This window comes from Camelus dromedarius, chromosome 6 (assembly GCF_036321535.1).
Source record: "Camelus dromedarius isolate mCamDro1 chromosome 6, mCamDro1.pat, whole genome shotgun sequence".
NCBI classification, from domain to species: Eukaryota; Metazoa; Chordata; class Mammalia; order Artiodactyla; family Camelidae; genus Camelus; species Camelus dromedarius.
The window spans coordinates 66,840,001-66,867,356 of record NC_087441.1 but is presented as its reverse complement, the minus strand read 5'-3'; the positions used below and the strand labels follow the sequence as shown (position 1 = coordinate 66,867,356).

The 27,356-nt window shown below is 41.7% G+C and overlaps 1 protein-coding gene across 4 annotated transcripts; it reads right to left on the bottom strand.

Moving 5' to 3' along the window:
• Positions 1 to 50: 50 nt before the first annotated feature.
• On the bottom strand, positions 51 to 27,339 carry HMGN3 (high mobility group nucleosomal binding domain 3). 4 transcript variants are annotated; one of them, XM_010998000.3, is made up of 7 exons: positions 27,094 to 27,324; positions 10,638 to 10,688; positions 5,196 to 5,225; positions 2,357 to 2,407; positions 1,080 to 1,193; positions 860 to 959; positions 51 to 529 (listed from the first exon to the last, which is right to left on the bottom strand). In XM_010998000.3, the coding sequence occupies exons 1-7, from the start codon at positions 27,322 to 27,324 to the stop codon at positions 516 to 518; spliced, it is 591 nt and encodes a 196-aa protein (XP_010996302.2). In that variant the 3' UTR covers positions 51 to 515. The 4 variants fall into 4 exon arrangements, with proteins under 4 accessions (XP_010996302.2, XP_010996373.2, XP_010996452.2 ...); XM_010998071.3 differs by lacking the exon at positions 860 to 959 and having other exon boundaries at positions 27,094 to 27,339; XM_010998150.3 differs by lacking the exon at positions 860 to 959 and having other exon boundaries at positions 1,121 to 1,193; positions 27,094 to 27,339.
• Between the last annotated feature and the right edge of the window lie 17 nt (positions 27,340 to 27,356).

The window sequence follows — 27,356 nt, the reverse complement described above, 5'->3', positions numbered from 1 at the left end:
AAAATGAAACACTGCCTAAATTTAGCAAAGACACTACCAACAGGCAGGTATTTTGCAGGCAAGAAAACCTTTTATTTGAAACCACAAATAGTCAGCAGGTGGCCACAACTATCCATGTTTCATTAAAATCACATAAAACCTAGGTACAAAAGCACCACTGATTATTGCTCTAGAAAAACTGCATGAAAAAATTCAAATACGCACAGTAAAAACACCACAGTATGCACAAGACTGAGTATTTAAAGCAAGTGCAGGGAAGGCCGAATCAAGTTTACAGACAGCTTCCAATATTAAATTGATATTTATTTTACTCAAGGATGATGGAAATTTCCAAAAAGCATGGCTATGAGAAGATGTCCATCCTTATATATTTTGGTATGGCAACTAGTAGAGTCCTAAAAAAATTAGCATTTACAAAATTCTTGGTAAAAATAGTTTTTAAAAGTTGTCCCAAGAGGTACATAAAATCAACCCCAATTCTCATGACAATTCATTCTCCCTCGTTAGCTACAGATTCAGTTTTCTGTGCCTGCGAAGAAGGGAAAACAAAAAAGATAAAGTTAGTATTAAAACCACCATAAGCCAAAGAAAAGTCCGTCCCACCAACACGCACACTTTTGAGCACCTGGGTTTTAAAAGCAGCTCTGCTACAAAACCTACTTCAACTCTGGGTGGGTGTAAAACACACAAGGCAGGAATATACAACACAAACACTGCTGCGTTTGTTGCTTTCCGCTTTGCAAACTTGCAAACGACCACAGAAGCTGTACCTGCAAAGCTCCTGCAGCTCATCGTGAAAAGAACACCACGCTACTATCTGACTCTACTCACTGCAAACATGCGGAATTTTCTACCGTACCCTTCACTCTCACTGTTTCAATCTGCCCCTTTACTGACAGTGTGCTGGGTGGGGTACCTCTGGAGGCTGAGACATTAACAGTGGAGCGAGAGATGTGGATCTGCAATAACATTACAGGCAATAAAAAGAGACATCATGAACGTGTGCTCGCCGGCTGAAGGACCGAGCAATTTCTTTCGAGACACCGATTCAATCCGTGGGAGGTATGTATGGAAAGTACCTCTTCAGCTTTAGTTTCACCATTTTCAGATGGTGCAGTACCTTCCTTTCCAGCTTCTGGCTTTTCCTCCTTCTTCCCTTTGGCACCTTTGTTGATCTTTGTGCCAGGTTCTCTCTAACAGAGGATCAGAGCACAAGGAAACAGAGCATGTAAGACATGGTGTGCTGTTAGCTGCAATCAGCCAGCCTCTGTCCAAACATGAGGGGAGCATCACCAGGGCCATCACGGTGGCTTTTAGGGGGAAAGGGAGACCCAGTTTTGCTAAGCTTTGAGTGAGTTATGCTGAGGCGCCATGCCAAGGTAACAGGCAGCTTAGAAAATCCACCAGACTTTGCTGTCGGGGAAAACCCGATTCCCCTTGTGCCCGGGTTCAGTGAGCCTCCTGTCTCCCTGGAGTGGGATGAAGTTCTGCTGTGGGGAGAGCAGCAGCGGGGTGGGGGTGGGGGGATGTGGTGAAGCCACGGTGGAACCCAGCCAGAGAAACACTGCCTGTGGGAACCCAGGGCTTATGGACCAAGAAAGCTGAAACAGCCCTGGAAAAGGAAGGCTCAGAGGAAGACACAGTCCTGATTTTAAGACCGAGTTGCAGGAATGAGTTCCACTTAAGCATCACAATACACATCGGTTCAGACAATTCACAGCAAGGGACCATGCTCTAAAGGGCAGAGCACAGGAAAGCCATTTGGGGGTGAATTTTTTTGCTAATTCTGGGTGGCAGGTTCCTCATCTGAAAAACGGGTAGGTAGGGGGACCCGCCTCAGTAGGGCTAACGTGACAGTTTATATAAGAAAAGCAATCAGAACAGGATCTGGCATAGGATAAGGGCCATATAACTGTTTGCTGGCATCAACTATTTGCTGGTATTAATTATTACACAATTACTATCAGTCATCAGTCTGGCCTCCAAAGACCAGTTATGTGAAGTCAGGAGCCTCTCCCAAGTCCTCCGTCTGCTGGCAGCACTGTCGCCCCGGCCGGGGTTCACCCCTTCTGAGCACTAGGTGAACTGTGTGTCCACGAGGCGGCCGCCAAACCCTGCCTTGGACGTGAGGCTTCTGATTTCCTTCACTCTATGGACCAAATGGAAAACACACTCCCAGTAAAGCATAAAACTGTGCTCTATACCTTTTGAGAAAGCCTGGAGCCATGCTAGTTTCCTAGTCGGTACACTGTGCCTGAATCATTCAGTGTGACCTTTCCTCGGATGACTCCGGGATATGGAATCATAATTTATTCTCTGTTGAAAAAGCCAAAGTTGGGGAGGGAGCACCCCTTACCTTTGCAGATGTTTTTCTTGGTTTGGGTTCAGGTTTGGGTGGAGCGGGTTTCTGCAAAGATAAATTACATTATACACAGGCTGAAAAAGACAACAGTCCACCCCGAAAGGAACACAACAAGGCTGCCAAAGACAACAGTCCATTTTGACTACGCTCCTGTTCATTTAAAAGATACTTTGTCCTATTTTCAGCATCAGGTAGCAGCATAAAGATCTCCGCATTTCATAACTATTTTCATCCCGGGTTCTCAAGCTAACGGCAGGTGAGACTGGAAAGCCAGCTCATTATTCCCGGGTCCAGAACAGCTCTCCAGGAACCAGTTTCAGATTCTCTCTCCGATGTCTCTGTACCTCCTTTTATCAGAGCACAGCAGCAAGAGGAATGACTCAGGCCCTCGGCCACAGGACCCGATGAATTGGGTCACACTGGCCTTCCCCACAGTCGAGAAATCCGAGCACCATCAGAGGCTGAGCCCATCCGGGAGTGAAGACTGCTGTCTGGGAAGTATTTCAAAATCAGTTCTGAATCCTTCTACCTGTGATGCAGGTTTCCATTTCTTGTGGCCAAGTGTCTTCCTACTTTCCTCCTCCGAGGCCGGCTGAAGGCGAGAACAGTCTCCTGCCCACCTAGACCCTGGGCTCACTGGTCCCTAAAGCTTGTGATTAAGAACACAATTACAGGGGGGAGGGTATAGCTCAACTGGTAGAGCGCTTGTTTAGCATGCACTGAAGCTCTGGGTTCAATACCCAGTACCTCCACTAAAAAAATAAACAAATATAATTACCTCCCCTACCAAAAGAACACAATTGTAACGACACAATGTCCCCCGTCAGCTCCCAAAGTTTCAGATTTTCTCACAGACCTTCTTAGCCAAAGAGCCCACCAGGCAAGTATTTTTCTCTCGCCTCGTGTGGTTCTCTGCATTCCCAGGAACAGTGCCCACCTGCCCAGGGGCTTCAGGCCTGGCTGCTCCCCAAGATGGGAATGTAGAGATGCGGTTTTCCATAGCTACTTTAGGGCAAATATTGTGCTCATTGAGCTAGGAAAAAAATTTAATGTGCACCTCTCCTGGCACTAGGGAGAAAGGTTTTAAAATAGAAAACACTGGCCAGAGTCCCCCGCTGCGGAGAAAAACACAGACTCCTCCCCAGTGCCTCTAGGTATCTCAGGATCGTAACTGAACCTGAGCCTTTCCATCAAGGGCATAAACTGAAACTGTGGGCAGTTCATTTCCAGAAGATCGGCTGTCAGACATGACCCCTCAAATAAAAAAAGAAAATTGAGCTTGAAAAGTTGGGACTGTTTTTTTTTTTCATCTTCTTACCACCCTATGTTTGTAGTCTGCTCCCCAAATCTATCAGCTTGCATGGCTCCTCAAGTTTCAGGATTTAAAAAAAAAATTATTTCAGGTTTTAGTATATTGGATCGACATGCCCTTGCTTTCTCAACTTACAGCAAGTCACTGCCTTTCACATTACTGTCTGTAAGACAGATCTTTCCCCCAAACTCAGCCTGGGTGCTTTGATAGGACAGGAAATGGTGAGATTTTGGAGTCTGTAATCCTGAGGGCTTCTGAGGAGGCTCTGCGTCTGCACTACGGGAAATGATGTCAGTGGAAGGTGCTATATTATTGGTCCCTGGTGCTCGGAAAGGTCTTGTTTTAAAATTTGGTTTTTGACTTACAAGGTCTATCCCCTTAATAGAATGGAATACCATGGCTTTCAAGATGATCTACAGTGACATCTAAAAAAAAGTGTTAAAACATCACTTCTGAACCATGGTGAAAAACTACTATTAGACAAGCACACCACCTTTGAGGGGTTTTGGCAGAATGTGGATTAACTGCATGCACACACAACCGCACCTCCTGGGTTGTAATCTTCCTGTGACTCTGACTTTGCTTCCTTAGGTTGGGACTCACAGGAAACACTGGCTCACCCAACCCAAACCTGGCTATACTTCGGAACCTGGGAGTGTTCCCAGTACCCATTTCTGTTTAGAGTCCCTCCAATGCCAGCCACAGGTGTGGGCTGAGGAGGAAATCCATACTTCCCTGAAGGCTAGAGCGGCTTGCAACTCCTGCGCTATCTAGTATGGAGAGACGTGCCTTCAGTTGGGAGGTCAGGGCCTTTCCCCCAACATCTCAGTGGGCAGCGCAAGTAAATTAACTGAAGTTCTCCACCAGAGAGCCAGGCTGACCTGTCTTGGCAGGGTGAGGACTGGGACGTCAGCAGGGCGGCAGGGAGGAGCAAAGGAGCCCAGCCAGGAGCACAGTGTGGTGAGAAGGGCTGGGGCGCATTCACGGCCAAGGCTTGGCCACACCTGCCCATCCCAGTTTAACGATCTTAACCCTCGTCTCTTCCCTCTTGCCCAGGGAGACCCCAAGTGGCAAAGTAGAAATCATTACTTTTTCAAAGCTTCTCTAGTTCTGAAGTGAGGCTTGAGCGTGTGGATTCAACTTTCAGAACTTTCTGACTCAGGTATGAGTCGTGGAGGGAGAATTCTCATTTCCTTTAGCACATCAGGTGTAGAATGGGAGGCCAGGCCTTTGCCTAACATCCTTCTTTTGTGGCAGAGATCCAACAATATCAAACAACTTCCTAGGCTCTGTGTTCTTGCTAACGGGGCTGGCCACTCTTTTTCTCAGACGCATTCGATCAAGTGAATTGCTTGGCAGTGTTGGTCAAACTTGCGGGAAATGATGACCTGGGTAATTTCCAAAGAAGAAATAAAAAAAACCCAAGGGAAATACCACCTTTGTCTTCCTTTTGCTGCTTTGCTCTGGACAGAGAGGATGTGTATTCCTAAGAACTAAAAGCAACGGGTTTCAAATACTCACCGCTGACAACCTGGCAGACCGTCTGGTGGGCTACAAAGGAAATGGAAAAAAATTGTTTTTGGTGATTTACACACAACCAAGTTGATTTTTAAAAACCAATTCTTAACTGTTCCAGGAGGTGTAGAATAAACACTCATTGCATATGAAAAAGAACCCCCAAATTAATTCATACTATCTTACTTTGCTGAAAGAACAGAATCCGAGTCCCGTTACCCTCTCGAGGTGAGCACAGTGAAACATACCCCCCAGTGCCCTGGGCACCGGAATACTTGAGACGAAGCATCTCTCTAAAGAGGTGGAGGCGCCCTGTTCAAAGAAATGGCCTCTCGCAGTGAAGGGGGTAATGGACAAGGCCAGTAGCAAGGAAGATGCATTTGGGCTCCGACCCAAACCCAAATCTACTTTTGTGATAAAACTGGCAGTAGAGGCACTGAGGTGCTATTCAAGAACCAAATTCCAGTCCAACTCTCATTCCTTACAAATGAAACGAAAGCTTATCAATTAATACAAAAAGAGACTTAGATAATTGTGCAGGAACTGGAACAGTAGGAGTCCGCGTCTTGTCACTATGCTAGAAAGACAATGACTACAAATCTCAGGCAGTGAACAAGAAAGACTCCCTCTGACCTGTAATGAAATAAACACATTTATTTATCCACTCAGTGCATATGTTTAAATATTTAAACAGAGCTAAAAAGCTCACTAATCTTCTCTTTTAATTTGGAAGTAGACAAATTTAGAGAAACCGTGTAGAGATTGCTATTTTTCAAGGAAATCTTTTTTCCTTCAAGGATGGTGTAAGTTAACAGCAAAGGAGGCTGCAAAGAAAACTTCGAACAGCAGAACTGTTCTAGGCATTTCAGGGGGACAAAAAAAAGCACACAGAATTCATATTCTACTTCTTGCTGCAAAAGATGGCTCCCCGAGGGATTTCATTTTCTAAAAGTACAATTGCCTTTCTTGAAAAGCGTTCCAGCGGTAAATATTCCAAACTTTCTGTTTTTATTCACTGCTCTCTCTAGCAGAAGAGTGTACTGCTTCACATAGAGTAGATAATGCGAGAATACTAGCTGAACTCCAGCTTCTCCTCAATTTGCTGCCCTATGCACTTTGCCTCGTTACAATAGCTTAAATGTTTCAATCTTTTAAGGCGGTCAGCAAAAAATAGTCAGCAGGCATCCGGGCCGCGACTGCAAGGAATCACAGAATTCTCAGGACAGTTCATGTCAGTGGGTCAAGGCCAAAGTGGAAGAAAGAGTTCTTGCCATCTCCACATCTAAGAACCTTCTTGCTGAAAATCGCTGGAGGAAGCCAACCTTATCTTTCTTTAAACTACAGAAGGAAATGAAGGGCCAGAGCCTTCATGAATAATTTGAACCCTGGGGTCTTGTGGAAAGCTCAGAGCTGGACTTAAGGCCGGCGAGCGGACTGTGCTGAGACCAGGAGATGGTGTGGGAGCAGTGGCGGCTGTGCGCCAGTCATCACACAGGGTAAGAGGGTGGACAGCTGGACACGCGAGGCCCGGGTCCTTGGTCAGAGGCTCCAGGGGACATCACACGGCGTCTGCTGGATGCTCACGGGTGCCTTCCCTCTGGGAGCTAGACTCCAAATCCCGCGATGCTTTTCCCAGGATGGTTAATTGCATGGACTGGGTGTCACCGAAGAAATGGCAACATTATAAGAGAAAACGGGTGGCGCAGGGGTACTTGTGCTTCTTCAAGGTGCTTCCCGAGGGTGGGGGAGCAAAGGAGCATCCTCCAACTGCATGGAACCTCTTCTCTCGCATTTCTGTAGCTTCAGTGCCAGCAGGGGCCCCCCATCAACACGGGGGTGGGTGGAGTGTGTAAGCACCAGACTTACAGCAAGTGTACAAGTGAGGCCTCAGGCCACTCCTCCATTACTCTCCAGTTTGGGGCCTGAAAAGGGCCGATATATGTCCATCATCACTCATTATTGCCCCACTATCCACCAACTACTTACTTGTCCTGAGTAAGATCTCACCAAAGCGAAGCCAAATCCTGCGAAAAATTTCCCCACTCCCTCCCTTCCTCTCTAGGTGAACAGGAGAAGAGGCTGAACAGGCAGAGTGAGGTCAGAGGCCCCCGTGAGTTTCCAGGGAGACAGTCCAACCAAAGCACTGCTTTGCAGGACCTGGAAGCTCTTCCCACCCAAAAGACTCACTACCTTTTAAGAATTCAGGTCCAGACCAAGAGTTTCAAAATAAAAAGCTGACGAAATGAATGCAAAAACAGAGTCTGCCTCTCAACGTGGTCTAAACTGACCAGCCTCTGAAAAGCACACCTTTTACTGTAAAATCATTTTATGACTTCCTGCCTAAAATTGATCAGCCCCTCTTTCTGCCCTATTAAAAAAAGACTTTTCTTATATGCTCCTTTTCAGTAACCACCCTAAGAGATTTTCTTTTTCAGTTCAGACAGTGGTGGCCCAGACGAACCTTCACTCACAGTCAGTGGTCCTGGTTATGCACCGAATGTGTTCACTTTCCTGGAAAGTTCCATCAGCTTTCATTAAGCCTTGAGATCTCGAAATGACTGGACTATATTTATTGGATAGAAAATAGACTGGACTGCTCTTTTTTTTTTTTTTTTTCCTTTTTCCAACACTAGAATTTAAAGTTTTCATTTGACACCCAGGCCACTGGACAGAATTACTATGAAAAAAAAGATAATTAAGAATTTCTCTTGATTTGTTGACTGTGAATCCCCAGGAAAAGTGGCCAAAAGAGTAGAATGTCAGGTCACTAAGAGTTCCAGAAACAATGTGAGGGTTTGTTACTGTGGTATACACGTGCTAGGCACAATGGAATTATTCAGTTAGCATTTATTAATTAACTGATGATTCCCTTGGTTGGAGAAAATCACGGTGAAGGCCTTTCTGAAAGACATGGAGTCTTTTATTTTAATGTCTTGGTTGCAAAAGCAACACGGAAGTCTAATCTGGCTATGACAAAATTCCCTGGAAGAGCTGGATACAAATAGAATCACTGGACCCCACTGAATACTGCTTGAAACATACGGGCTATTCCACTGGAATCTGGAAGTGCATTTATTTTTGTGAGATTTCTTAATGCTCCTGAGCTTCACCATATACTTCCAAGCAAAGCCCCAAAGTCAAGCTGCCTTTAACGTTCAAAAACAAATGAAGAGCTGAGTAGAAACTCCCTTCTTTGTAAAACTGGGATGTGGGGAGAGATGCAGCTCAGAGCCTAGACTGGGGAATGGAGAAGATGGAGAAAAGGCATGGGTGACTGGATTTTGGGGATGACCCCAAAAGGGGCATGAGGACAGGGGATTTTGAATCAGAAGACTCAGATGCCTTTCCTGGTTCTGCAGTTTATAAGCTGTGACACCTGGGCAGAGTCATATATCTCTCTGAGAACCTTGTTTCCTTTTGTAAAAATGGGGATAATAACACCTGCCTATCTGTGGACCAAAACAGCGCTCCTCTGATATCAACTAGCTCCTCTCCTCGCTTTAGCAAATATCCAATCATGTTACTGTCTCTCTCCCTCCACCAAAATGGAAGCTCCACGAAGGCAGAGATTTTTGCTTCTTCTGTTCATTGTGGAATCTGCAGAGCCTGATGCATTAAGGTGCCTGTGTATTCACTTATTGCTTTGGTTGGCGCGTCTCTCTGGAAATTGTGAAGGGCTCTCTACCTTCATTCCACGGTTATTTTAAAGAGCAGATAAAATAATGGATGTGAAAGGGCTTTGTAGACGGTATCTATTCACTATAGCCCAGGCTGTGCATCCTTAACGACATCACTAGAAAATTCAGTCAATTCAGTGGGGGAAAAATCAATCAATAGACTGTCAGACAGTTCTCACCCCAAAGCACCACTCACTAAGTGACCTTTTCACTTTCAACACTCGTGTTGATGTCCTGAAGACAAATCACAAGTTTTAATCTAGTCTTTGGCTTAAATGACAGGACAAGAGTCTTTTCTAGGAAAGATGTTTGTTAGCAATAACATAATACATATAATCATAAAATATTAAAAATATTGTAAATACATAAATAATACAAATCTTGGGGTGAAAATAATATGCATAAGACAGCTGTATAAGCAAAAAATCTTTTACATATATTCTAACCAGTTTGATCACTTTTAGTGTGGAAGGAAGGGAAAGGCTGTATTTGCTCTCCAAGATCTGCTGTGTGGAATGGTTTTGAGGTTTCCTGACTGACAGATCAATTTAAACAGCAGTTCCTGAGGAGAAACTCAAATGCATTGTGTCCCCATATCTAAAAACATGAAAGTGTATTACACCTAGCCAACTGTCCTATAAATTGTATTTTGTCATTTTCAAGAAAATTCATGCATTTGAATTTTGGTAAGATGATAGATTTTTTGGTTGGACCTAGCCTTTATTTAGCGACTTGACTTTGGATCACCAACTTCACCTCCCAGACTCTGTGAGACACTGAATACTGGGTCAATGGATGGTGGGGACCTGGCTATAGGTAGTCCTGTTTGTCTTGCTTTTCAATTATTCCTTTATATGAATTCTGTTAGAGAGTTTCCATTCGGCAGAATGAACTTCCTTGTACAACTCTTGCGTAGGGGTTTTGCTATTGTGACAACCTCTGGATTGTTAACACGATACGAATTCCTCAATCACAGAATCTGTAACTTAATATTGTTTCTGTCTCTCTCATGACCCCTTTTAGTTTATGAGGTCAAGGATTAAGCATTGCAGTTTTTTCCACACCCTGTAAAGCTCTGTGCAAAAGTGAATAGCTGTCATCACAGTTACCATCTCATTTGCTACTTTTTTTTGGCTCATCTCTTTATAGAAGTTCATGAAGGCCAAACGCAAGCATCTCTTCCAGGTTCCTAGCTTTTTGAAGGTTTCTGTAATTAAATAGAGAGTTTCTCTGAATTATTGTCTAACTAATTATCTCAAGCCCTAAGAATTTTCCTGATTTAAAAAAAACCCACAATTTTAATATTTTGACATTTTATGTATCCTTCCCTAGTTTTTTGTCTTTAGAGATGACTCCTTTTAGGCAAATATTCAGAACCAGAAGAGTAATTTATAATTCACTCACTGGAGCAGAGAATGTATTGAATCAACAGTCTTTCGTCTCCTTGCTGTGAAAGGTGGACTTTGTTCTCCTTGATTAATTTACCTATTATCTCGCTCTTTGCCCAGAAGGAATTCTCAGCATTGTCTTTAACAGACAGCAGCTCCAACCGGTAGAAACATAAACAACATACTAAGTGGAAAATGCCTCATCAGTGCCCCTAACTGAAATCCATCCAGGCTGAGCCAGGCTACACAGCCACATTTTTATCTCTGGTTTATGTACTCTCAACAATCTTGTTGAGAATAGTATTCATTCCAGTGCAGACAATCATAACAATATTAAGAATTCCAGTTAATAATTAAATACAGGATGTCAAAGATACACTTACCTCCTGTTTAGTTACTTTGGATCCATCCTTGCCCTCTGTATTCTCTGGAGACTAGAAAGAAAATATTTTGGTGAATTGTATTTAAACTGGAAGACACATATTAAAGGTCCACATAAGCCAAGATAGTCTGCAGGGAAAAGTAAGTCTGTAAGAGGATATGTTTTTACACACACACAAACACACACATACTGCATTTATCTGCACAACTGCCCTAATTTTAAACCAGGAGCATTGCAAGAACTGACATGAGCCCCCATTCTCAATGTATTTTCCCTCAAAGCAGTTTTCGTTGATCTCTGATGACTCCACCACCAGGGAAAGAACAGGGACCCAGCAGTCAGCAGAAGGGGCGCCTGGGATCCAACCCACGTTCCAGTCACTGTGTTTCTCTAAGATGAGAGCAGGATGCTGGGAAAGCCCATGCCAAGCACAAAAGCCTGTTTTCACCCCAGACTCACTGAGCTTTGATTTCCAGCGTATTTCTCGACACAAATTTATCATGAGTCCTGTTTTCCTACTATCAGTTCAGTCTCTCTCCCACACTCCCAGCCTTGGCAGGACAGCCAAGCGCCCTGTCACCGCAGTTCATTTCTTTCCTGATTTTGATCCATCCTACTCTCCTGACAGCGCAAACCTGATTCCTTTCCAGGCTGCACGCAATGGGGAAAATATACTTAGATTTATGAGACACATCACTCACCCCAGTGTATTTTTATTGGCTAAAGACAATAAACAAGATTAAAACAGTTAAACTGATTAGAAAGTTAAAACTATTTAACACAAGATAGGAAGAGAGTTCCCAGGATGAAAAAATGCAAATAGCGAATTGACACTTGGCGCAAAGTCTGGCGTAGGAAAATAAAATGGCTCATCTGATAAAATGAGAAAAACATTTAAAAGATCTGAAAACCCACTGTTTGGTGGGGCTGGTGACACGGCAAGTTAATATAACATTTTCAAAGAACAACCTGGCAATATGAAAAAGACACATAGTGCTAATCCTATAATGACCCAATAATTCCAGTTTTGCAACCAAGACTCAAAGAAAGACATTTTGTAAAAATATGGCTTCATTTGTACTGTTTCTAACATGAAATAACTGGAAACAACTCATATGATCATTAAATACCAGAGAAATGTTGAAGTAAAAGATGTCACTATTAATGCAATGGGATTAAAAATAGGCTACGTGACTACATGGAAAATCCATCTAAAATAATGCTACATTTCAACACTTAGATTATAAAGTACTATGTAAAACACAGGTCAGCAGTATATCAAGTCTTTAAGAAAGACAAAAGCTTTTCTTCAAAGCACAGGACGTAGGAAACCTTCTCTTCTCCTGTAGGGCTGCCTGTTACCCAGTCTCCAAGTTCATCTCTCTTTACAACCTCCCCCCCATCCATGGAGGTCTCTCCTGTTTTCCTAATCAACCAGCTCTTTCCCCCTCGTCCATGGACGCTTCTCTATCATGAAGGGAAACAGAGCTTCCCTTTCCTGTCCCCACTCTTTCGCACAGGAATGTCTGGTTCACGGATCTTGTGCTGAGTCAGCCAGCGCAGTTGAAGACAGAAAAATCTTATAAAGTCTGAGCATATGAAGACAGTCGCTAGGTGAGCTATTTGGCCTTGCTCATGTCCACGGCTACAAACTCAACCCTTCTGGCCACAGACCAGACCCGTTGATGTCTAAGCTAAGGTGCTGGGCTCCCATTCATACCTGTCAGGCCACTGGGCAGATTCCATCTGGGGTACCCTCTACCTGGAACTGATAGGCTTTTAAAGACGCAGCATATAGCTATTACTGATGCTAAATGACATTAAAATTTTTTTTAAAAAACTGATGTTAATGACATTATTTTCAATATTCTTCTATGCAGTGGACTAGACAACAATATGACTAAGAAATCACTCTCTAAACACTGACCTAATGTTTGTATTGGATGCAAATGATTGAGAAAGAGAAACCTGGAAAGACTCCACATTTAAAAAAAAAAAAAGCAGGTATAATGGAAAATGTTAATTCCTTTGGATGAATGAACGTCAGACTCGAGATGTGAAGAGATTCAACTCCAACAAAGCTGGTTTCTCTGGAAACCTCTCCACAAGGGCATTTTATGAACAAGGACATCACAGACTGACAGTCAGGGACCACCCAAGTATTTATACAACAGAATACTACTTAGCCATAAAAAATAATAAAATAATGCCATTTGCAGCAACATGGATGGACCTGGAGATTGTCACACTAAATGAAGTAAGCTAGAAAGAGAAAGAAAAATACCATACGATATCACTTACATGTGGAATCTACAAAAAAAAAAAAAAAAGACACAAATGAACTTATTTACAAAATAGAAACAGACTCACAGACATAGAAAACAAATTTATGGTTATCAGAGAGGAAAGGGGGTGGGAAGGGATAAATTGGGAGTTTGGGATTTGCAGACACTAACTACTATATATAAAATAGATAAAAAACAAGTTTATTCTGTATAGCACAGGGAACTATATTCAATATCTTGTAGTAACCTACAGTGAAAAATAATATGAAGAGAAATCTATATGTATATGTGACTGAGCCATTATGCTGTACACTATAAACTGACACACACAGTGAAGTATAAACTATACTTCAATTAAAAAATAAAATCAAATTTAAAAAGTCATTAGAAAAAATCCAAATACATTAATAATCATAATATACCTAAACAAATTATACTTATATATTATAATATCAAATAACAGAAGGAACAGAAAAATACATGTATATGATTCCACTTTTACAAATTTTAAAACATGCACAGATCGGTATTAGGGATTTATATATGACATACACATCATAAATGTATAAAATCATGAACTCGAAGGCTACATGCAAATTCACAACAGTAGCTATCTCCAGGGAGGCTGGGAAAGGAACCAAGGGGGTGTTTTGAATTTGAATTTTATTTGTAAAAGCTGTAACACTTTATTTTTTGAAAGATCTTAAGCAAATATGATAAAAAATGTTCAAATGTGTGAATTCTGGGTAAATAAGTATGTTATATCATTCCCTGGAGTTTTCTGTATTTAAATCCCCCCCAAATATTACCATTATTAAGGAGGGGGGTACTAGACACAGAGCCCTGATAAGCAGCAAGCACCACATTTGCTCCCAACACAAGTTCCACAACGATTAGTGTCTGCTGCGTGTCATAAATGGCTTGTAAGTCTGGTTCATACACCGCCCCTTCCTTTTCTGTTCCAGAGAGGTGGCTCACAATTGCCTCGTTGGTGCTGATGTGAAGGCACTGGAGTTGGGCAAGACAGGAGCACCACAGAAGCCAAGAGCACCACAATCACTAATTCAGGACTGTCCCTCCCGAGCGAGTGTGGGAGGAGAGGTGTGCAGAGAAAGCGAGGTTTCCTTCTGCAGTGGACCAACTGCCCTGTCTCCATTCTTCCTTTACACAAGGATGCCTGGGTCCTGCATCTGAGGACACTAAAATGCACTGAAGGGGACACCACTGTCTTTCCTTAAGACTAAAACAGGACCAGCTGTCTTCATCAGGGACCAAGAAAAGACATTTTGGAATGTTTATTCTCTGGACCATCCACAGGAATCAACAGGAAAACTTAACCAACTGCTGAGTTTCTCCCTCAATAAAACCCTACAGAGTGGCTCTTCTGGGGGTCATGAGCCCAGTTCTCCCTCCCCAAACCCAGGAAGCTATCGGAGATGAGAAAACCCGATGCCCTTCAACAGTCACTTGGGAGCAGCTCCTGATGACCTTAGCCTCTGGATTAGAAAGAGGAAAATACTGAGAATGGGGCAGCAGGCTGGAAAGCGTAGGGCTAGTACCCCTGGTGTCATGTTTCTCAGCCACAAGAGGAGGAGGAGGCGGGTTCGGGTCTCTCAGCAAGGAGTGCTAGACCTTCTATTAAAGTCCCAATAAGTTTTTACTGGTATATGTAAGCTCTTAGAGCTTTACTTCTAAGATTTAAAGTGACAAGGGCTACTGCTTTACAACTTAAGTGAATTACTAGAGAGCCTAGAGTATGTCTGAAATTCATGTAACCATTTGCTAGCAGTCATAGAACAAATGCAGTCTCAACTTCTGGATTATCCATGCTGATGCAGGAAAAGCTGGGAATAGATGGAACACTGCAAATAAACCAGTGTTTATTTTGACTTTGAGGTGATTTTTCTCTAATTTGCTGGCCAGTATTTAAAAATTATTATTATTTTTCTTTAAAATTTCTATTAAAATTCATTTCTGGAGAAGAAAAAAAGCACTCCAATAGTGAGCTGGTTAGCAGTGGAAAATCATCCCAGGACAAAAAAATCCAAATAACCCATCCAGAGAAAGACTAGAATGTGTTTTTCTAACTAACTCTTCACTCTTCTGCTAAAATTTACACATAATTCAACTACTTGATTAATGCAACATTAATTTCCCTCCACAAATGGGGGCATTGACCATGAAATTCTTAGGAAGTTTTCCAAATAACAGGTACGTCCCTCAAATTCAAGTATGTGACACATGAAAACAGACGCTGAAAATTTTATTCAAAGCCACAAGGACCATTATTTAACATCAGCATGACTGTTTTTCATTCATCCCATAGGTGTATGATTGGGACCCTCCCATACTCCTTTGCTTTTTAAAATGATCCTTAAAAATCTAATATTTATGATTGAGAGATCACATGCAGAGGATTAAGAATCAAACCGACGTTAAACTTCTTTGCTACTTCCTCCCTTGCTTGGAGACACTAATTTCACCAACTTCTGTAAACCCAAATTGCTTATTTATTAAGGTCACGAGGCTGGTATGTCTTCCCAAAATAAAATTTTGTTGTTTAAGATTAAAGTACCCGAGTAAGAACTCTGCTTGAAAAGCCTTTGGATGAACTGAAATAAACAGCAACTCTCTTTTCTGAGGGTACTTTCAGGGAGAATATCTCACATCGTATTCAGTTATGAAAGAGAACTCAAAGCAAGGAAAAAGCCGTGCTCAGGTATGTCCTGTGGCATTTCCTTAGTATACGTAACCATAATTTTATAATGGAAGTATATCATTAATATGAAAGAATTTTAAATATTTCACACATCTCTTTGGTCTGAGTTGCCTCTTTGGTGAGAGGTAACCTCTTCCCACATGTTGTATGGATGGATGGGACCTGGGATCATGGAGGAAATTCCTGGCTGGGATCTGACACCTGATTCCAGTCCAGCTCAAACCTCCTGTCCCTGAGCCTCAGTTTCTTCATGAGAAAAACTAAGAGGATGGACCTGAAGATCTCCCTCGCCTGACTTACTCAGATGCTCGGATACTTACTAATCACACCGTGTATGTGATAGGAGTGCCAGGTACTGGGGTCTTGGAGAAGGACAAGAGACCCAGAGGAACATTCATCACCTTAGTAAACATGGATACTCTACTGCACTAATGTGCAAGGCGATGATCTAAATGAGTCCATCCTCAGCACAATCCTGTGATGTTGGTAAACAGCATCATGTCCACTTTACAAGTGAGGAATGGAAGCCAGAGAGGTTAAGTAACTTGCCCGAGATGACTCAGCTGGTAATCTTGTTGGGAAGTGGAAGAGCTGGGATTCAGACTGAGGTAGGCTGGCTCAGAGTGCATCTTCTCATCCCCCGCACCACTCGAAGTGCTTTCTACTAGCTTTCTGAATTTCAAACCTGGGTGCAGATCTGGGACGCTAGCAGAGCAAAGGGCTTCCAGTGTGGGAAATATGTTAATCTGCAGACCTAGCCAAGCAGCACATGATATGCAATGAAGTGTTTCCTAGTTCCCCTCATTTGTGAGCCTCTTGGGATGATAGGAAACAATTTTCCATTAAAAATACTACATGTTAATGGAAAAGAATCTGAAGAAATATATATATACAGATATATAAAAACTTCTAGTAAATGATATATATAAATATATATCAGAGATTTTATATATATATATATATATATGACTGAATAGCTTTGCTGAATATATGAAACTAACAATGTAAGTCAACTATACTTCAGTAAAAGATAAAATTAAAAAAAATACATGTGGAGATGCACATAAATCCACTACTCTGGGTTTTTAAATGGTTACGTAAACAAACAAGTTTACGTAAGTCCTTTTATCTCACTATTAAAAGTAAAGACAAAACATCAAATCATTTCTATCATTTTTATGGCACTTTACATTTCTCTATATACTTTCACACTGTTGCTGTATTTGATCCTCTCAACAGCACTGAGATACCCAGGGCCAGTCTTAATGTTCCCATTTTACAGATGAAGAATAGAGGTTCAAAGAGGTCAAGTGACTTTCCTCAAAGTAAAGAGTGGTGGAGACAACACTAGACCCCAGTCTCCCAACTTTTACACCAGGACTTTCCCAGGGATGTTATCCAGATGGTTATTTTATTTATTTGCCTATCTGCCCAGACAGGAGTTAACTTCCAGTAAATGGTTAACAGTTATGATGTTCCTTACATTTTTGCAAAACGAATCAGCTGGCTCTGATGTGATGGACATGTAACAACCAAAGAGGGAATAGTAACAAAACCTCTCAGGGTCAGCTTTGTACTTATCTTTGTATGGGGTCAAAGTAGTAAAGATATAATTTAAAAATAATATCCCTTTGTACCTTTTACAAACTTTTGTAATTAAACATCAATTCATTGGTAATCCAGAACTCTGAAATAAAAATCTATCCAGTCCCAGCTATGAGGCTTTTAGTCTTATCTGATGAGTTCCAAAAACAAAAGCACCTCAGTTTTTAAATCCAATGCCTATGCAATGGTGGCTGAGTACCTTATAACCTCTCAGTATATTGTATAATATGCAGATGTGTTTACACATTCATGGTCACAAGGGAACATCCCTATTATTTAAAATACAACAAATTAACGAAGATAACATACCTTGGAAATAGTCAATCCAGCATTTCATGGTGGAATCTGAGAAAATGTGAAGTTTCAGACTCTCAGTACTCAAAGATATCAATGCTTGGGTGAGGAAACTTCACATATAGACCATGCACATAACCAGACAGTCCAGCAGGGGCTGAAATACCCAGAAGGCTTAGCCATGATGTCCCTCTTTTCAAAGCCAGAAGCCTGGATCCTGAGGGCGGCATGAGGGCGGCTGGTTGGGTAACTTTCTATGACTGGCACCCAGAAGCAATGGTCTCAGCATATGTCTTAATACACACAACATTTTCAACAGACGAACACTCACATATTTAGCTAACTCTTGAATCTTCTTTGTTTCATTCATCAGGCACCTTTATTTAAATACAAATACAAGAGGTTATTAGAAATAATCATGTATGGGAAGTACTGTGGTGTCAAGGTTAGGAGAAAAATGCTTGAATAAGAGGGCTGAGTTGGAGTTCTTGGTTCTATCTCTTCCCAGCTGTGTGACCCAGAGGAAATTCCTTCATCTCCCTAAGTCCCAGGCTTCTGGAGGTGGACGGACTCAGCTCCCGGAGCCAGACACGGGGACTGCACTCCCAACTGGGCCTTTCCGTGCCACAATGTCGGTGCAAAGAGCCCACACCTTACTGGGTGCTTGGAGGCTCCAGTTCATTAATGCAAAGTGCTTGGAACACTGCCTGAGTCATAGAAAGCCACCGAAATGTTATTTATTGTGGCTGTCAGTATCATGCTCTGTGAGATGAGGACAGCCTCACAGAACTGCTACGAGAATAAAATGAAATAATATGAAATTACACCAAAATACTTCCCACACAGGTTTCTCTCTAATAACTTCACAGATTTTTATTTCAATGATGGTGTCTAATGACTATAAAGCACAAAGCCCAGGTGGGGTACATCCAGGCTTTCAATAAATGGTAGCCATTTACATATTAATGGTAACAAATATTTTTATACGTTGTGACTTATATGTTTCTCTTATAATACATTTTGGAACCAATCTGGAGATTTAAAAGTGTCTCTCTTTCCCTACTTCTGAAGAGGCATATCATTTGCTTTATAGGACTGAACATGCATTTGCTTTGGGCATATCTAAACGGCCTTGTTGCTGGACATGCCCACAGGATGTAAGGAGACTGGACAATAAATATTACCTTAATCAGGAACCAATACATGATTTGACTCAACTCTTCTAAGAAGGCAGTGAAATGTACAATAAATAAGCAGCCAGTGGGAAAAATAATTCAACATTTTGATTTGGTTTGTTATCTTCAACACTGATTTTTAAATTACTCAGGAGACTAACATCAGACTTCAACATATCAGGTACAGTGAAAGCAGACAGCTTCAGTGGTGTTTATCTCAGTCACCATTTCCAAACTGCACCCTGCAGGAAAGTGGAATATATTTAACTTTGGTTGTAAACAAAGGCACTGTTTTTAGGAGAAAAATATAGGAAAAGAGAATCCCTTGATAACTGATTTGCCAAGGGAGTTTGAATGTTAGATAGTGATATTTTTAAGCATAATTTTTTTCCGTGAGAAAAATCAACCATGTAAGAATGCTCCGGATTAAAGGTTATGTTCTTACAAAAACAACATTGTTATTTGGTTGTTGAACATCTACTCCTATAATTGCAGTAAATTAGACATACAAGGTGTGATCTGCTTGGTCCTTATCCACTGTGTGTGCTGTCTGTCCCATAAAGTGGAAGCTTGGCTTATTATGAATCTATTATTTCACTGCAGCTTTCTTAATAATTAAAAGTATCAGCATCGCAGTAATGGACATCCGTTGACAGTTTCACACATGCCAGGCCCTGCGCTAAGAACTTTGTATTCACTATCTCACTTAATTTCTCCAACCACCCAATGAGGTAGAACATATTTTTATCTAGATTTTTCAGTTAAGGAAACTGAGTCTCAAAGAATCAGGAACTTAGAAGCTTAGGGAGCAGTTAAGTAACCTGCCCTAAATCATAACGCCAGTAAACAGTAAAACCAGATCATGTCTGACCACCTCCCCAGCAAGGATATGAGATAACTCAAATTACTACTTTCTTCCCTTGAAAACAATTCACTCATGCACTTGTTCAACAAATAGTTACAGTACTTGTGCTAGGTGCTATGCGGGATTAACAAAAGATCATCAAAGACTTCATGGTCAAGTGGGATTAGAAGGATTACCAAATTGATTCAAAATTGGGTAATCAATCGAGTAATATGTGTCAATTTAGGAACATGGGACCAGACAAGCACCTTGTAAACACAAGAGGACGGTTAAAAGAAAAGCAGCGGGACCAAGAAGTCACTGAATCTTTACTAATGAGGGAGGGCAGCTACCGTACACAATCTAACCCCAACTGCTGTAACAGGCTTCCTTCTATTCCAAAGAAAGCAAGACTTCACAGAGTATCTTTTTTAAATTGAAAAAAAAAATTTTTTATTGAAGTATAGTCAGTTTACAATGTTGTGTCAATTTCTGGTGTGCAGCCAGATTATCTTTACTAGCAAACTAGCAACTATCCTCTCAAGACTAAAATAAAAAAAGTTATAACCCCCCAACCATTTTCAACCAAATAACTTTTGTCAGTGTTTTTCCTTTGGACATGCAGTCTGGCCAAACTTTTGAATGCTCAGAGCTCACAGTTTTTCTTGTGGCTCATTATCACTTTTTGCCATGGATTTCTGAATATGGCCATATATGCATGACCTACCCCATCAGACTGAAAGATCCTTAACTATAAGGGCAGTTACTCATTCACTTCACAAAGAGTTGGAAAAAAAAAATTCACTTCCTTTCCCAAGGTGATGGTGCTCTACATAAAGGTGATGCTTGATAAATGTTTATCTAATGTGAAGTGAGTGAATGAAGAAGTAAAATGTACAACCCTGCCATCTTGGAGCCTTTACTCAAATACAGGTTTTATATCAATATTAACTCAATTAAACTCAGCAAGTAGTTATGGATGACATACCACATGTCAGGCCCTTTCACATTCACACTGGGTAACTCAATTTGGCTAAGAAGGCAAATCTCTCTGAACTGACTTATAAATTAAACTCAATCCCTATCAAAATCATGGCAGGCATGTTATGAAAATTTACAAGCTGATTTTAAAATTTACATGGAAGTGCATAGGTTGGACTAGCTAAAACAATTTTGAAAAAGGAGAACAAAGTGGGGGAACTGATGTTACCAGTACCAAATCTTACTATAAAACCACACTAATCAAGATAAATGTGGAACTGACATATGGAGAAACATACTGACAATGGAACACAACTTTGAGCACAGAAATCAAACCTTTACATTTATGATGAATTGATTTTGATAAAGGTGCCTAGGCAATTCTGGGGGAAAAGGATGGTCTTTTCAGCAGTTGGTGTTGGGACAAGTAGATATCTACATGCACCAAAAAAAAAAAAGAAAAATTGAAACCCTTATCTCAAACTATACACAAATTGAACTCAAAATGGATCAGAGACCGTATAGATGAGCTAAAACTGTAAAACTTCTAGGAGAAAATGTCTGTGACCTTAGATTAGGCAAAGATTTATTAGATATGACACTAAATGGATTTCATCGAAATTTAAAAACTTCTATTCTTCAAAAGACAACTAGACAAATTTTTAAGAAGCCAAGATTTGGAAGAAAGGATCTACAAATTGTGTATCTGATAAAGGACTTGTATCCAGAATATATAAAGAACTCTTACAACTTAATAATAAAACAAACAATTCGATTTAAAAATGGGCAAAATATCTGAACAGACATTGCACATAAGATATCCATTATGCAAGTAAACACATGAAAAGATACTCAGTGTCATTAGTTATTACGGAAATGTAAATTAAGTTAATCAGAAGGGTATAAGCAAAAAAACCTGACAATGCCAGCTATGAGCACTGAAGTGGAGAAACAGAAACCCTCATGCACCGTTGGATGGTACAATTACTTTGGAAAGCAGTCTGGAAGTTTCTTAAAACATTAAAGCTAGACTTCCATACCACCTGCTAGTTCTGCCCTTAGGAAACTTCCCAAGAGAAATGAAAATATGTCTAGGTAAAGACTTATATACAAATATTCATGACAGCATTATTTATAATAACCCCAAACCAAAACAATCCAAATGTCCATCAACTTATGAAAGGATAAACAAAAAGTCAAATATCCATACAATGGGCTATCATTGGGCAATAATAAAGAATGAGGTACTGATACATGCTACAACATGGACAGACCTCAAAAACATTATACTGAATGAAAGAAACCAGACACAACAGACTATATACATTGTTTGATTCCTTTTACATAAAATTGCCAGAAGAAAAGCAAATCTATAGAGACAGTAGATTAGTGGTTGCCCGGGACTAGGGTGAAGTAGGGATTGGATACAAAACAATGAGAGAGACCTTTTTGGATTGATGGAAATGGTTTAAAACTGGATGGCAGTAATCTTACACAACTATGAATTCATTAAAAGTCGTTGATTTGTGTGCTTTGAATAGATGAATGGATTTTACGGTAAGTACGTCATACCTCAAATCACACCCCTTTCCACACTGAGAGCTGCTGAAGTGTCAGTGACACTTCGCACTGGGCAGTGATACTTACAATTTTTTTTTTAAACAGACTGGTTTCAAAAATTCACATCTCATTATTTTTAATAACATACATTTCATTGATTTCTAGTAAAACTAAACATTTTCATCTACTGGGTCTGTTATTTTCTTAAAAGGATATACATCTTTCCCATAAGGACATGTGAGACTATTTATCTTTTTAAAACAGCAACTTTTTTTTCCCGTGATACGTGGTACAAAAATTTTCCCCAGTTTTTTGTAAGTTTTAATATTTTGTTAACAAGTTTTTTTTTTTTTCCTTTGCCATATTGGCATATTCATTTTCATGTAGTCAAATTTATCTGCACTTTCATTTACAAAGTCTGACTCTGGTGTTATAAGATGTGATATTCTTTTGAAAGATTAATCAGAAACCTTGGGTATTGTTAGTTAAGCATCCCGTGGGTCAAAGCCAGCACTTCTGGGCCTTTTCATTTTATGAAAGGAGGTAAAACGTCACTTCAAACCTCAAAGCTAGAGGCAGACAGACTTCTCTTCCTTAAACCTTTATTTTAAGCATAAAGAGGCACTAGTGTTTACATCCCAGATCCCTGGAAAACTGCCTCATTAGGGAATTTCTGATGTGATACACTAGGCATTTCCAATAGTTCTCATGACGAGGGACTGGAAAAATGAAAAGAAAAATGGCAAAATGTGTTTGCTGTGGCTCACCATGCCAGAACCGTGGCTCAGGCCTCGTTGGCTGAGGCATGTCTGCAGAACATCCCAGATCACCATGTAACAACGTGACCACTGCAGGCATTCGTGGAGGTCTGACCAGAGCAGTCTAGAACTCAGTCACTCTCTGCCCCACTACCATCTGAGTCCGTGAACTTTATCATTTTCCCTGATGCTTCCCTCACTATTAATGGGTGGTGACCCATTACCCATTAGGTAATAAACACAGGAAACTCAAATTTACTTAAATCTCACCAACTAAACTGCTGAGTAATATACTGCTTCAAAAACACTACCGCAGTTATAAAAACGATTTGGTGTAGTGTCGCTGATTATCACACAAGAAGATGTGGACAAAACTCACAAAGACATGATTAAGAAATATCCGAAGAAGATTTTACATCAATGTGGATACTGTGGGCTTTAAGTTGCATCCCTGAGGCCTGGTCATGTTCAAGTACAATCAGAAGAGGCATTCAAATGCCTGAAAACAGAAAATGACTCTTTTTCTCTTTGTGTATTTGAGTTCCACCCACACTTTCAAGATTGGCCCCAATTTAATCTTTCCTGATCTATCCTACAGCTTGTTTAGAATCTATACTGTATATTCTGGGACATACATACAGGCATAGTATTTTTTCAAACACTAAACACATCTCTTTATTACAGAAAAATTTAAACACAACACTAAAGTATACATAATAATCCCCTATTATTCAGCTTAAACAATAACCAACATTTTGCCAATCTTGCTAATTCTTCTTCCCGCTCCTCTTTTGCTGGAGTATGAGAAAGTAAATGCCAGGAACTGTATTATTTTTACCAGGAAATAGTTCAGTGTGCATCTCTAACAAGAAATGGCACTTTAGAGAACATAGCACAATGTCATTATCTGTGAAAGGTAATGAAATCAGCAATAATTTCTGAATATCCTCTAGTGCTGATTATATTCATATATATACATACTTCATACTCAGTTCATATTTGGGTTTCCCAAATTGCCTCAAAAATGCCTTTTTATCTATGGCTCCATACAGGCTTAATATTATTCAACTGTTTTCTGCCTGCTAGTCTTAGCCCTCACTGAATTAAACAGAAGCTCCCTGAGAGGAAACCTGGTATTCCTATGGCATGAAAGCAGTACTAGGACTCCAGATCATTTTATTGACTTCATGAGTGCTGTGTCTTACTCTGCAGTACCAAGAGCAGTTCTATTTTTGTAGGGACTTACCTGCTAAAAGGAAACAAAACAAAACCAAACCAAAAAACAAAACCAAAGCAATGCTCCATTGACTGAAGACAACTGAAGACCTCTCTTGTGCTGGGATTGGGCATCCTTGATCCAGGGATTGGAGGAGACCAGGGTGTGGCCCTGCCCTTTCTCTGGGCCTTGTCCTAGGGGCCTGCCTCCTGGTGCCTCCTGGGGGCTTGTGGGATCAGCAAATAGGTGATCCCTAAGGCATCTCAGCTCTGCAATGCCCAGAGTGTGCATGCATGTGTTCACATGTAAAGAAACCACCTTCCCCTCAGAGGGAAGGGGCCTGGGGTGCTGGCTTTGACCTGGATGGGGGGCAGGGGGAAGTAACCCCTTCCTGGGGCTGTAGAGCAGGTTCCCTCCCTGGTGCTGCTACTGCAGATCTTAGAGGAAATAAAAAGGGAAGTGAGAGAAAAAACAAAAACAAAAACAAACAGTGCCTCAAGTGTGTTCATTAAATAACGTTTCTTGATTTCTGGGAAAAGTTGAAAAAAGGAGCCAAGATGGTACAAAAGTATTGTGAAGGGGCACTTTGAAAACTTACAATGTAGAACAGGCAGTCCTCTAGTCAAGAAAAATATTATAGAATAGCATGTAAATGCCTTGGCAGATACCCAAGCTTCACAGATCTCAAAGAGCAGCACACAGATTGTCTCCAGTTCTTTTCTTTGCATCTAGGCAAGATTTACCTAGTGACTATGGCTCCCTACCTAAGTCCCAGTGAACTCCAGGGTTCCATGAGGCGGTTCCAAGGTTTGACCGGTAGATGGGATGGCCATGGTAGCCATGTTTAATTTGTGGCTGCTCCTGGCCAGGCATGAGCCCAGGTCTCTGGGCCACAGGTATAAATGAAAAACCTTTCTGTTTTAAGGAGAGGCTTCCCAACTCTGAAGGACACTCTGATGTCCTGATGGATGACACCCAGGTGCCTGTACGCAGGTCTGCCCCTAGTCCAGGATGCCTAGCTAGCTTCCTCATGGGGGCTCCCTGCCTTCCAGGAAAATAAAACAACAATCAGAAGTTCCTCTGTTGCTCTTCTTGTCTTCTCTTCTGTTTCCTTAAGAGAGGTGGGCAGTAAGGAAAAGTAAGAGTGATGATTTCGCCAACTCTGACCCTTGAACGAGGCTTCCAGCACATCAGGATCCATTATAATAATCGTACTTACTTATAATAAACTTACTATCTGTCTAAATTTGTTAATAATTCCCAGCAAAGGAGATAGCACCAACTCACTCTGTAACCCATTTGATGACTCTACTAGGATTCCCAATTCATTAAACCTCAGTTAAAATGCTAAAAATGGTGGCATCATTCTAATATCATCATGCTAATACAATGGGGCTGGAAAAGCAATACTTTCATAAAAATCAAGTTTAAATAATGAATCTAAAATATTAGTGCTCTTAACACCCTATCCATCTTCTTAGGCTGGGAGTCTCTTTGGATTTCAAAGTCCTCTTGACCCACCGACCACTAAAAGAAGAGAATGAGTAAATAATGTTTGAAAGTAAGGCCTCTGGACCTATAGCATCTAATTAAATCTTTGATACTAGCTATTGGTTGGTGAGACCATTGGATAATTCGTGTCTCCAAGCCTGAGTCAATGGCAATAACACCTGTCAAGGTGTTCTGAGGATTGAGACGTTGAGTCAAACTCTGCCCACAATATTACACATATAGTATGTGCACAATAAACTCTAAATTTTTTTAAAAAAAATTTTATTACTATGTTTTTAAAAAATAGAGGAGACAAGTTTCCACCAAATTCTTAGTAAAGACAGATAAAAAGGGAAAAGCTATCTTTTTAAAGCTTCAAAATATTTTTAAAAATATAATGCATTCACTGATACACACCATACCACCATCTTTAACAAATAAAGCTGAATATTATTTGCAATTTTGCTTCACATTTAATATCCTCACTGGTGAACACTGTTGGAAACACGAGGGCAGGCCGTGGGGAGGGTGCAAAGCATTTTCTTACAAACAGCTGCCACACCGCGGTTTCCTTCAGGTGGAGGAAAGCCTTCCCTCCCCTTCCTGGGACAATAAGTCGCAGCCGGACTCCGAGGGAAACATGCGTCCGGCGCGAGTTACTTCGTGTCCGGGGCCTGCGCGCAAGGGGACATAATAGTGCGCAAGGGGACATAACAGTCAGCAAGGAGCTCAAGATGAGACTAAAATGACCCCAGTTCCCTCTACGCACCGAGGGGCGGGGGTAAGCGGACCCCGCCTGCGGGACAGAGTGAGGGTTTGGGTCGCCGGTAGGACCCGGAGGCCCCCGCCCTTTGCAGCCACAGAGCGCGCGCCCCCGGCGACGTCCCGTCCTGCGTGCAGCCAACTCCGCCGCTCGCGCCGCCAACTGCGGGCAGGTCTCTGCCGCTCTGGGCCCCGCCTGCGCCGTCCCCAGCCCTGAGTGACACCGGAGTTGGTACATACGGGTCTGCAGCGCAGGCGAGCAGCAGGGTGAGCGCTATTTTAAACATGGCTTTCCCTCTCCCGTAGCCTCAGAGCCATCGCGGCGTACCCAGCGTGGGCATGGCCCACATGGGAATGGCCCCGACATCTGCCCGACTTACTGGACTGATTTTCCACCTCACTAAACGGGGACTTGTTTTCTCCTCCTCTGGTTGCTTTTCCTCCACACTAACCACAACCTGGCAGTTTGTATAGGAAACTCCCCTCCTGGAAGGGGGAATGAAAAGCGATTTTGCTTCTCGTTGTAGGAAGAGGAGACCATTCCGGCTAGAATGAGTTCAAAAGAAAGTAACATTCAGAGATCGATGAGCACGGCAGGAGGGACGCGGGGAGGGAGCAATGTCTGCAACAGGCATCTGAAAACAAGCGCAAAGAGATTCGCAATCCCCGAGTTTCTAATGAGTGCATTCCGCGCAATCCGTTGCAATGACAAGATTTAATGTTAGCACAATTTGAAGGCCTTGGAAATCTGTTTTGGTAAGACTTACCTTTCTCTTCGGCATAATGACTATGTTCGTGCAGCTAAAAAGTAAAGCAACCGGCTGGAACTGCTGGCACCGCCGCTGGATGCTGCCGCCGCCGCAGCTGCTCACGCGCAGGGCACGGCGTAGCCCGGCCTCCCGGACCTGAACCTTGGCGGCTCCCTCCCGGGGCCCTCTACTCGCTCTCCTCCCCGCTCCTCCAATGAGGAGCTCCGGCAGCCGGCCGCGAGGCCCCATTGGCTGCGGCAGCGTTCTAAATTCCACGCGGG

Excerpts from the sequence above, each read along its gene's own strand:
- HMGN3 (XM_010997937.3), bottom strand. The coding sequence starts at position 27,324 with ATGGGGCCTCGCGGCCGGCTGCCGGAGCTCCTCATTGGAGGAGCGGGG. Across the intron at positions 10,689-27,093 it reads TCATTATGCCGAAGAGAAAG|TCTCCAGAGAATACAGAGGG; the intron begins GTAAGTCTTACC and ends TTTTCTTTCTAG. Across the intron at positions 960-1,079 it reads GTGAAACTAAAGCTGAAGAG|ATCCACATCTCTCGCTCCAC; the intron begins GTACTTTCCATA and ends ATGTTATTGCAG.